Raw genomic sequence first — 12,092 nt, forward strand, 5'->3', positions numbered from 1 at the left:
CACAATCCGCGATTCTGGCTTGGTTTGCGTTCCCGAGGGAGGTTTCGGAAAGGGACATGTGGAAAATACTGGTATAATTGCTTCACCCCGCAACGTTCATTGGCTCAATAATCAAACATTATCGAGTGGCACAGAAATACTCGGGATATTCCCAGCTCACAATAACGTGTGGCCTACCTCTTTTCACCACACAAGCTTTTCTGCTTTAAGAGTACGCGAGGTTCGTAATATTCTTGTATGCTACTAGATTGCCTGCCGTATTACGTGGCGCGGCGGGAATGTTATTGATAACCGTCTAGACTGAAATAAATCTATTCCTCGTCATAAAACTGAGCCCCCCGCACATCTTTCTCATTGAACTTCATCTGTCTTCGTGTCTCTTCATCGTAACTCGTGCTTGGCTAATTCTTGGGTTCCCTTGCAATCTGCATATCCAACACCTTTTGGAGCTGACCAGGCGGAGCATCTTCCCGCTCCATGACAACCTCAATCATGGACAACCCCCGTGTGTTGTTCACCTCGTCATTCCCAAGAATGGTCTTCAGCTCGGCCCAGGTCTTGGCCGAGGCCGTGTACGTGTCCTTCGGGGCACCGAAGAAGCTCGGCGCCTCGAGGTATCGCCATCTGGCAACGTCATTATACCCCTGCTTCCTGCCGTGGATGAATCTCTCGATAGAGTATCCATCGTTATTGATCAGCACAATCACAATGTCAAGCCCGTGCTTGATCATGGTTGACATTTCTTGCGCCGTCATTTGAAAGCTTCCATCGCCGATAAACAGGATCGTCTTGGCCTTTTTGATTCCGTGCCATTTCGAAGACGCAATGAGCTCCTTTTGGGCGAGCGCAGCGCCCTGAGCGGCTGGGAGCATGTACCCGATGGAGAGCCACGTAACGTGGCTGAAAACCCGGCAGTGTTTCTGCATTGGCATCTCGCGGACGCCAAATCCAGGCGTGCCGGTCTCTCCCATGACGATGTCTCCGGGTTGGATGAGATTGGCCAGGATCTTCCACACCTTGTCTTGCTTGATGATGTCGTCGCCAGGGGCTGCGGATGGCGCAAGAAGCTCGTACTTGGGTAGCGCGGGAAAAGGGTTGTATGATTTGATCTTTGATACATCGAGTTCCTTGAGCAGACGGGCTAGGACCAGTTTGGCAGACACATCGCGATACAGGTCCGAGCCAATCTTGATGCCAGAGGTGGTGAACTCGATAGCCTCCTTGCTTTGCGGGATGCTATTCCACATGTAGGTGTTGGTGCCGCTGTAGTGAGGACCAAAACAGAGTGCCAAGTCGCTCTCTTTCACAAAGTCATGAACGGCTTTGGCCCCCCACTGTCCCTGATAGACGCCAACAAAGTTGGACTCTGTCTCGTCCACCAACCCCTTTCCGAAAGGAGAAGTCAAAGTTGGCCATTTCGTTGTCGAAACAAACTGCTGCACGGCGTCGACGATGCGGAGAGGTCTGGATTCACCATCGACGTAAATGATGGGTTGCCTGGCGGCTTCGAGTTTACTGACGATCTTGGCAAGGACTTCATCTAGGTTGGCAGTAGCTTCCGGCTCCGGGACAAAGATTGGCGTTTGCAGTCTCTCGGCAGAGACAAGGGCGTCCACCATGTCGACTGGGAGCTCAATGTACACGGGGCGACAGTGCAACAGACACTTGGCAAGGGCGTCATCAACTTGCTGGGCGCTTGTTAAGGGGTCCCAGAGTCGCGTCTGCGCGACGGTGACTTGTGCATGCATTTGCGAGAATCTCCTATACTCGCCATCGTTCAAGGTGTGGTGCATGAGGGTGCGCGCTTCTTGGGTTTGTCGGGCAGGGGTGCCAACGATATGGACGACGGGGGCAAGCTCGGCATAGGCGCCGGCAATGGCGTTTATTGCAGACAGCTCTCCCACGCCAAAGGTGGTTACGATGGCACCGAGACCCATGATCCTGGAATAGCCGTCGGCGGCATAGGCAGCGTTGAGCTCGTTGGCGTTGCCAACCCAGTTGAGTCCTGCGGGCTCGACGTGGTCCAGCATGGTCAAGTTGAAGTCGCCGGGGACTCCATGGACCGACTCGACGCCCAGTTGGCGCAACCGAGTGAATAGATACTCTGCAAGCTTGACAGGCGCCATGGCAGAGCAGAAAAAACACACGTGGTCGAGCGGTGCTGCTGTCTGGTTTATGCGTTGGCCTGGGAGAGAGAGTATTGTCTGGGGTAGATGTGTGGTTGTAAGAGGCAAGATAGACTCGAAATACATGATTGGAGCTCGACTTATAAAGGATCCACCGACCAACCAGTAGCCCTCGGGGTCCTTGACCGGCTTGCAGCGGGCCTATTTCGGAATTTCGCCGCCGCCCATTGGCCAGACCGGCCTCGGCAACGATCCACTTCGGCTCTTACAACAAAGCCGGGGAAGTTGGCAAGGGCGTGCATGTCAGTTTTATGCATGTCAAGACATGTCCATTGCATCTTGTCAAAGTAACATGCCGTCCGGTGGTGACATGCTCGGCAATGCGCTGCGCATCAGCGACTCCGTTCCTGTACACGAATCTGGAGTTGGCCCTCGCACGTCAGTCCACACTCTGCGCTCTGTGCTCTTGCGGAGGCGGAGCCAGTGCGCCAGCTCGGCCCAACTCAGCTCTTGGCCCGGAGCGGGGTGCGGGTGGGAGCATTGACTTACATAAAACATGACCTATTCACTAGCCCGACGTCGGACAGCATGATTGCGGCCTTGTGCGGCCTTTGGCCGGTGTGTAGCGGTCGTGCAGGATTGCTATTCGCCAGAGCAATCCATATGCCGCGTTGTGCGCAGGCGTTTTATTTGACTCGGATTCAATTGATGCATAACCGTCATGCCCAATGCTTATCACTGCATATTGACAGTACTTATGTGGCTTGTACCACCGCCAAGCCCTTCTGAGTATCTATACCCCAGGTTCAGGAGCCAGAGTTCTTGAACCGGTCCGCACTTTCCCTGAAAGTCCGGTGGTGGGGCAATCCATGTCCGGAGCCACGTGAGCTGGCAGCCCGGTCTATTCGTCCAATCGGGGAACCATCGCCGGTCTTGATTGACATTCTCAGACACAAAATGATTGTGCCCATTTTGCTTTTGCACTTGTTCCTTTCACCTTATATGCGACCAGCCATCTCACTTGATACCTGACGGTCCCGTTTCCCGACGAATTGCCCAAGCTCCCCCCACACTCGGGCCTGTTCTCATTACAGCCACAACACTGTCTCTTTTCTTGTTGTCTGGCTGAGGTATCGTAGACGGCGTTTGAGAAAGATCGTATTGGCGACGCAAGGCGCCAGATTGTACAGGTTCGGCAAAGTTATAGCCGAGGGTTACATCTGACGATCCGTCAATCTCCAAAGTGCCTTCCCTCGCCCTGCGTGTATCTTGGTGCGTCTCCTTGGGAGAATCTGTACTAGTCGCCAGAGGCTCGACAGAATCATCGTGACGTTCGACCTCAAAGGATACCATAAAGTCGGTGGAATTGTTATTATCCCAGAATTCCAGGCCGATTACACGATAGCGAATACAGAAATCCAACCTGTTGCGTCCCAGGTGGCTAAAATCCAATATAGGTATGGAGAAGCCGAATGAGTCTCTGTCTTCATCCACATCTAGCGATGCGATTGAATTGAGATAGTCTGCAGCTACCTCAGATTGGGTTGTCCAATTGTCTAGGGTAAAGCGGCAAGTAACGTGTTTCTCAAAGGCCAAGTTCTTCACGTTGACAACGCCAACTACTGCCGTTGCATCACGCAAAAGGCGAACTTCTTCCAGATATACATTGGATTTAGGGCTTCTCCAACTTGCCGAGCATCTCAGGGTTGAGTCACCCCCGCTGGTACTGAGGACAAACACCGATGAGGCATCCTGCAGGGTTGCCGTGAGTCGTTTGCCGGGGAGGCATCTGGTGCTTGGAGGAAGCCCGCTGACAGCTTGAGGCTGGTCAAGCTTGCGAAAAAGCCTAACATCTTCGAGCTCATCTTTGAATCGCACAACCTTTTTCTTCGCGCCTGTCTTTGCAGTGGTGGCACTCGATGCAAGCAAGGGTCGCACTCCGCTGCAAGTAGGCTCGTCGAGTATCGGCTCTCGCCTTGCAGCATAGTTACTTTGGCCACCATGGTCCTACAAACAGTAAGCTTCTAGTCCCATGGCTACTCCTCATGACTGACCTGAGCTGTAATCACCCCCTTCGTATCCAGTGTCAATTGAGAAATGGGATGCGTATATGGCATGTCAGAAAATATGATCTGATGTTGATTATAGCGTTGCCGGCTGATACCATCGGCTAGCAAAGGCAATTGTTGCGAATGATGAACACAGGTGTAAACGGGTTGTATGAAAGAGTGTGTAAGAGCCACGCCCTTTATCTACAACGGACAAAAAGGCAAATGCTGTACTGCCAGCTTTGAAGTCGAACTTCCCTACATGGGTACGGATAGTACGAGATTTTCAGGAGCATCTACCCTTTTTCTCAGCCCTGATAGGACCCATCTGCCTAGCTCCGGGGAAACCCGTAGCACTCCCACACAGATAAATGGCGATCCTGATAGCCTGTGGCGCAGACAAGCATGCTGGATTGGTCGCCACCAACGACATGTCACGACATGATCACCCCACCGCCGCCTCGTGTGTTGGTGGCCTGACACTCCTTGTAGAGCCTTCCACAGGGTACTAGACAGCCAATAATCGGAAGATATAGCCCGTGGAAGAAATTATCGTGCCAAGTACGGTGATCTTGAGCGCTGTAAATGGAAACATTGAACTCAAAATTATTTCACGCATAAATGAGCCTGCAACTCACCTCCAGTTGGCGAGACACGTCAAATCAACAATACATGATGCAATTTACACAGAAACTACTGTACGTACCTATTGACCAGTCTAGCAACTTGCCCATGGAAAAGCCATACTAAGGAGCATCGTAGCAACCATGAATAAAAAAAAGCTTAACCACGCATTGGTCGTGAACAGCAGGCCAACTACTCCTGTCCACGGATCCGCAAAGCAAAGAGCGACTTCAGGCGACGGGTCACGTACGCCTCGTAGTCACGCATACGCAGTAGCCATGAGCCTCACCGAGGGTTGGCAGCCAACGGCGCAAAATGAGGCACACTTCAGCAGGGAGGACGAGAAGCATCGGCTACACACGGCCCTGTGTAGCATGGTCACTGCGCCGGGGTTTTCTGAGCAGTCCACAGCGACGAAGAAATCAAAAAGGCAAACAAAATAGGCGCCGGGCACAAGATGGGCGCCGCATGGTGGGAAATGCCATTCGGGAATGGTGATGTCAGTTCGCCCGCGCGACGGATAGCACAGGCGGTTTCTTACTAAAAATAAATTGAACGTTATTTGCAAAACATTCGTAGTTAACCGGGTCCTCGGTCTCCCCGCGTCAGGAGATGATGAATGGCGTACGCCGGGCTGCACGGATGTGAGCAGTCTTTTGGCGGGCACAAGGCTCGGCGGCTCCCGGACCGCCCAGGCTCTAGAGATTTACGATTTCAGATGCTGGTCCCCTTTGAAGGTGGCTGGGATTACTCGGCTGAGGAGTCGAGTCTTTCCGTCGAAAAGCCACATGCGAATACTGCCAAGCCCCAGCGGCTTGCAGAGTGGCGGAATGGCCTTCTCCAGGACTTGTCCATCTCCATCAGATGTTGCCGGGAGCACAAATTCAATGCTGGAATGACATATTATAGCCATCAGTTCATGAGAGTGACCTTTTCATGTCCACTATTCACATCAGGTTGCTGTTGATTGATGTGATACCTTCTTGGGATTGGACCCCATCCAACAGGCTTAATGGCACAATTGCTCACTCTACCTCTCAACTTCGTGCTGGCAGCATATGCCAATTTATTCCATTGTGTTAGCAGCTGATTGATTTTGATGCTTGGAAGGTTTCTTTGAGAGCATGACTTGACGGTGCTGAATTAGGAGATATCACCACCAATTTTTGCTTGTGTGACGACCTAGACTAATCACGTATGGGGTTCACGTTACGGAACTGACATTCATATAGAAAGCTTGATTCATGTACACCATCGCAACACGAACTCATATGTCACTGGAACGAGTTGGCTGTTGGGAATCGACCATGGTCCGGAGATGCTGCCAGTGATCTCAGTTGACATTATGCGCTACCCAATAAACTCGCCTGTGCCGACCGTATTTCATACTTGAACTACAGTACAACAAACTAAAGAAACCCATTTCAGACGTTATCTCACTGCGCAAAACTTGGAGCTTCATGTTGCTTGTTACGGGATCAAGAATACCGCTGATCTTGTTTGTTTAACTACTGCCCTTCTTAAGTTTCCTGAGCGTTCGATATATTATTTCGATCGTAATATATGAAAATATATGAAATGAGATTTCGGTAGCGGAAGTAGTGAAATCTACTCTCTATAGAGTTTAAATAGAGGAAAGATGTGACGCTGCTATGTGAATACGGCGTCTAATAAAGTGGCTGAATTTATTCTGTACAGGGGTTTTGAATGATGTAATCTTGAATATCATCTCCACTGAAAGGAATTGCATCATTTGGATTAATAGAAAGCAATCATGAACCAATTTGTAAAAATTGCCGAGGCGAGTCCAAGTCCAAGTACGCAGTTGGTCTGAGACTTTATATCATGGTTACACCAGACCAAGTAAAAGGGAATTCCACTGCTGCCTGATGTAGTTGAATCTTGGGTATGGACACCACTGTGAAAAAGCGTGTATCATTGCAGTCAGGAGAGAAATCGTATATACATTCAACATGCTCGGAGTTATCAAAAGATACATGAACAAACAGGCGCCTCCTTGTGAATCTAACGAAACTATTTTTTCGACAGATGTTGTGCTGACAACCGCAAGTCGGACCCAAGTCTTCAACATGGCCTTAATGCTGGATAAAATAGCCAACCTGAGTGAGGAATCTAGATTGTCCACAGACGATAAAGTGACGAACACATCGCCTTACAATCCAGCGGCGTGGGGGTGGTCCTACACACTGAGAAATCGGTTTGGTCCTCCCTGCGGCTGAAGATGCATTTCAAAGGCTTGTTTCAAGCGAGAACGCTGGCCTGGTCAACCACGTTCATTCCGTCGAACCGGTTTGTTATTGGAATGGCTTCGCCATTATTCCGTGTCTTTTTGCCATTTTACCTCAAATCACGCGGGAACAGTTTGGAAGCGGCTCCAATTACGCGACCTGGAGAGACTATGCCATCAACCATGTTGCCGGCCTCTTTGGTCCGATCATCGCTGTGATCTGAGTTGAGACCAAGCTTTTCGGGAGGCGTGATACTCAGTTAACTAGTGCAGTCATAACCCTGTTGCTTCAGTTTGGATACTCGCAAATCAGGACTGAGGCACAACACGTCGGGGTATCCTCCGCGATATCCGCTGCACCGTGAGTGAACAGGTCGTCCCTGTTTCCCCTCGGAAGCTGCTTATTCAATGTACTGGGAACATTTACTATGGAACGATTGACGCATACAACCCCGACAGCTCACTATTCTGTATAATCAAGGTGTGTTGGCCTGTACGTGGGTGGCTTCTCTTTCTGCTCGCATTCGCCAGATTTTTGAACTTGCTTCAAACGGGGCAGCTAGCATTACGTAATAAGCAAGTATCAAAATCAAGTGTAAGCGGCGGTACGATGAAGATCAATTGATTTAGTAGGATCCCAATGTTGTATTTCGGATGCTGTTGCTGGACGCAAACTATCGGGAGTCACGGCCACTAGTCCGACAGATCTTGGAGCTGTTTCCCCCTATCTAGTGGAAGACAAATGAATTGACGGCATATTATGGAGCCCGGACAGAGGTCACAATTTGCCTCAGTGACATTCCAAGGGAGTGGAGTGATGGGCAATGGGAGCGCAGATCGGACGATGCGGATCGGAATCTCGGGTCCTCCCACTTGAACTAGACTCTACGTCCGATAGCCAATGCCCTCTATGAATACTGCAATGGAGCGAGGGAGTAGTTTCATCTTCAAGCAGGGACCATGTTTCGCCCACAAGGGAATTCTATCTCCTGGGGAGTGTCATTATCGAGTGCAGATCAGGTGGATCTTGCGCTATATATACTACTTTGACATCTACGGCCCGTCTCCCCCGCAGACTCCTGACATAAATTCAGTAGCGAGGACAAATAGAAGAAGGTCCATAAATAAATGATGTATTCTGCCTTGCAAGTGGGGAACAGCTAGAGTCCTGAATGCGTATAATATGCCCGAATTGATCGACTGTCGGCGACAACACCTTGCGCTGGTAATATTGATAGATGTGAAAATCATTTGGTAGGCTGACAAGGCGTTTATATAGAGTCGGCTTTAAGGCCATCTAGAAGTCCTCGTTGTGCTGTTTAGAATGTTGGAGAGAGAAGAAAGAAAAGTGAGCTTGTTATTATTCCAGTCATTTCTCAAATCAAGCAGTACAATGTATACTAGAGGACAGCAGCAACCAACTATAAGAGTTCCTTTAGCACATAGGGGTAAACCTGTCAAAGTCTGCAGAGTGTATACTAGCACTTGATCCGTACATATATCCAAACTGAAGAAAGACAGGATAGAAACAGGAACTGGTTGGGCCGATAGTCGAGAGCACAAGCCGAGCCACCCTCGGGTTCGGCCCCATACAAAGTCGTACGATAAATGGTTCCATAGCAGGCGGTCCGATAGAATTGATAGAATAAATTCCCCGATCTAGTGTAACCAGCTCCACTCGGTGGTCCCTTTTCCGTTCGATCTCGCATAACTATCTCAATGTATCTTGGGTGGGTCCGATCCGGCCGTGATGCCGGCATTTCACATGGTCCCAGTCGCTTGTGATAAGCATAACTTTCTTTACTTGGCTGCCCGTGGCCGCTGTCTGAACGCCCAAGGCATTATACATTCATGCCATGGCTCTTCCCGCTGCGTTGGAGGGGTCCGGTTGTTCCCTTGCTTGCCAGGAGCTTTGAACCCCGTGCCCACTGAGCGGCCTGCATCCCGAAACCACTTGCACAATGACGATTTTCGCAAATAATTTTTTGGACTGTCACCATGAACCTATCCATCTGTTTTGGTAAAAAAATGGTAGCAGTTTCTCGTTGACCTTGCCCGTTTCTGATACCTGCATATGTATAGTTGAACAAAATCAGAACATGAGACTCGGCACTTGGCATGATGGAAACTATAGCTGCGCATGTATAACTGAACAAAATCGAAAAAAACAACTCGGTAGAGACTTTGCCAGCAATGGAAAGATGCAAAGAAATATTCGCCGATGTCCCGACCGGCCCGAGACCACAGCTGCCGCAAAAGATATAAAAGAGCACCGATCACCCGTCAAGTTTGAAGCCCATCACCACCAAGTCACAACATCATCCAAATTTCACATCATTATACAATCCCTTGATACTTGCCAAGATGCGCTTCATCCAGGCCACCGCTATTGCCTTTGGTCTGCTTGACCTCGCCATAGCTCACAGCGACTGGCCACCATTCAACTCATGCATCTGCCCGGGGAAGATGTGGTGCCATGGCGATACTCCCCAATGCACCCCGGACAACACCAACGCCACCCTAACCCAATGCTGTGCCTCGGGTCAAATCGCCCTCTACGGAAAGTGTGTCAGCCGGGGATCCCAGGCCTGCCCGGACGGAGAGACCATTTGCTCTGGCCCCGAGTCCCAGTGCGCCGTCGACAACAACGGCAAAAGCATCTGCTGCGCCGCGGGTCAAATCGCCATCAATGGAAAGTGCGTCAGCCGGGGATCTAATCTCTGCTCAGACGGCGAGACCATTTGCTCCGGCACCGCGTCCCAGTGTTCCATCGACACCAGCGGCAAGAGCATCTGCTGCGCCCGCGGCCAGGTCGCCGTCTCGGGAAAATGCGCTGAGCCGGGCTCGAATACCTGCTCGGACGGAAAGACTGTGTGCTCTGGCAAGAATTCGCAGTGTACCGTTGATGTGACCGTCTTTGTCGGCAAGGACGGCGGCGCCGTTGCCGACACTGTCTGCTGTGCACCAGGGCAGAAGGCCATCAACGGTAAATGTTATGATGGTAAGGCAAAGATCATGCCCTGCTACCGTGGCCCCTGTGATTGGGGCCAGAATTTCTACTGTGCCTGGAACGCTGGCAACGCCGACTCCAGGTGCTGCAAGCTGAATGAGTACTACGCGGGCAACTCGTGTGTCAGGAAGCGATAGGTCGATGGCGTTGACGGAAGACTGGTCCGGGACGGGCTCTTGACGTTTATCCCGGCAGGAATATACCACTCTCGGCTTGGAAAGGTGAAATACAATGTCGAGACCTGGCCGTAGTGAGTAGAGTGGGTGGAGTTGGGCTTTGGGTATTTGTACTTGGCTGCACGTTAAGCCTCGGCTGGATTTGTCAAGTAATAAACTTGTGCGCATTGCTACTCTGCTTCCCAACGGTTGATAAATTCTAGCTGTATCACTTCATGGTTCGAGTGTAGTGTTTCACGTTTCCGCAGAAGTTCAAGAGAAATACTTGAGTACTAAACATTGCATTCTCGTCTCTGGTCGCACCCAGGTCAATTTTGCGCTTGAATATGCCGTTATAATAAAATAATTTATATACATGTTTTAGCCATACTGGGTACCACATCATTTTGTTCATGTACCGATTTGACTCTATACGAGTGAATTGGCCCGTAGACGATTGACAACCAACACGGTATGTACTTTCTCCTAGCCGCCAGAGACTACGGATGTATAAACAACCCTACGCAACTAGCTATATAACACAACCGTGAGAACAGTACAGTGTTTCCTCCGCCATTCACCCTACTCAACGCGAATATACCGATAAGGCTTCGCCGTATAAGGCCCATCAGTCCAGCCAACAGGGCGCTTGTAGGCAACGCAGCCCGCACCCCCCCGGCACTCCAGAGTGTTGTACGAGTTCCTGGACGCGTCGGCCCAAGAGTGGAAAAGGGTGACGTGACCGGCAGCACCGCCGGTCCCGGGCCCCAGCGTGCCGACCAAGTCACCCGGCTGAAGCTCAGCCCACGTAATCGGCCTCGCGATCTCGGGCAGGCTCACGGTGTTGTAGCCTGGAGGAGTGGCGTGGAGAGCCATGGTGACGAACCCAGAGCAGTCGGTTCTGTAGCGGGTGCCGTGCTGGTCGGGATACGTCGCCTCCATGGAGTATGGGACGTGCTTGGAGACCCAATACTGCCCACGGGCAATGATTTCCTGGCGGCTGATTTTGCCGTTGATGGTGCCGCCGCCGCCACACTGGCCAGTGACCATGTTGGTTGTGCCCGTCTTGACGTAGTAGTCGGCGACGTAGCAGCCGTCAGTGGTCTTGTCCCAGAGAGAATCGCCGTGGATGGCTTGTCCGGCCGTCTGGCACTCGAGCTTGACGTCGTTGCCCTTGTTGTATGTTCGTACAACCTTGTCGCTGGTCGAGGGCCCGGAGCGACAGTTGACGCCGTCGGCCTCGATGGCGTAGGCACTGGCCGTGGAAACGGCCGTGGCGAGAGAAAGAGCTAATGCTACAAACTTCATGATTGGGGGGTGAAAAGAGCGAGTTGGACTGTTGACTCGTGATCAGAGGTGTCTGGTGGGCTTTGTTTTTTGTATAGTAGGTGTTCTTTGGAGGTGGAATTGCGGTTGATGGTTTGAATTCTGGCCAAGACCACGGCTTCGAGCTTTCTTTATACTTTTTCTCGCTGTGCCAAAATACCAAAGTGACGATCGTCATGAGCCTGCTTACCCAAGTTGGCCGTGCATGTTTCTCAGCTCGCCACCAACCCCTGCATGTATCCCAAAAATAGCAACCTCCCTTATCAAATCTTGCAGACAACCCCTGCTTGAGATCCAGCCTAACGGTAAGACGGGGTAATTCTTGGCACGCTGACCTGGTGACGGCAGCGCCTGGTTGGGCAGATTGACACAATCGCCAGTGTGCAAGGCGGAACGTGACGGCGTTGGCTAGTCATTTTCTTGAAAGACGGACGTCTGGCTACGGATAAACGGCAGTATTTCATTAGTCTGGTATATAATTAGAATTTTCTGGGCAGAATTTCCAGGTTAAAGCAGGCATAACTGGCGTTATGCTGCCGTTTTCGGCTTCGGCGC

The 12,092-nt window shown here is 51.0% G+C and overlaps 4 protein-coding genes across 4 annotated transcripts; 1 reads left to right on the plus strand and 3 right to left on the minus strand.

The window, feature by feature from the left end:
* Nucleotides 1-401: 401 nt before the first annotated feature.
* On the minus strand, nt 402-2,126 carry MAA_09838 (thiamine pyrophosphate enzyme; the record flags this gene model as incomplete). Its single annotated transcript, XM_007827836.1, has 1 exon — nt 402-2,126. The coding sequence occupies one exon, from the start codon at nt 2,124-2,126 to the stop codon at nt 402-404; it is 1,725 nt and encodes a 574-aa protein (XP_007826027.1).
* Nucleotides 2,127-3,143: 1,017 nt separating this feature from the next.
* MAA_09839 (uncharacterized protein) lies at nt 3,144-4,243 on the minus strand (the record flags this gene model as incomplete). Its single annotated transcript, XM_007827837.1, has 2 exons — nt 3,144-4,133; nt 4,181-4,243. The coding sequence occupies 2 exons, from the start codon at nt 4,241-4,243 to the stop codon at nt 3,144-3,146; spliced, it is 1,053 nt and encodes a 350-aa protein (XP_007826028.1).
* Nucleotides 4,244-9,410: 5,167 nt separating this feature from the next.
* Nucleotides 9,411-10,193, plus strand: MAA_09840 (uncharacterized protein; the record flags this gene model as incomplete). The annotated part of the gene is made up of 1 exon (XM_007827838.1): nt 9,411-10,193. The coding sequence occupies one exon, from the start codon at nt 9,411-9,413 to the stop codon at nt 10,191-10,193; it is 783 nt and encodes a 260-aa protein (XP_007826029.1).
* A 600-nt stretch (nt 10,194-10,793) lies between these two features.
* Nucleotides 10,794-11,519, minus strand: MAA_09841 (NlpC/P60-like cell-wall peptidase; the record flags this gene model as incomplete). The annotated part of the gene is made up of 1 exon (XM_007827839.1): nt 10,794-11,519. One exon carries the CDS (start codon nt 11,517-11,519, stop codon nt 10,794-10,796), a length of 726 nt encoding a protein of 241 aa, XP_007826030.1.
* Nucleotides 11,520-12,092: the final 573 nt, after the last annotated feature.

Source organism: Metarhizium robertsii (assembly GCF_000187425.2).
Source record: "Metarhizium robertsii ARSEF 23 chromosome Unknown MAA_Scf_11, whole genome shotgun sequence".
NCBI classification, from domain to species: Eukaryota; Fungi; Ascomycota; class Sordariomycetes; order Hypocreales; family Clavicipitaceae; genus Metarhizium; species Metarhizium robertsii.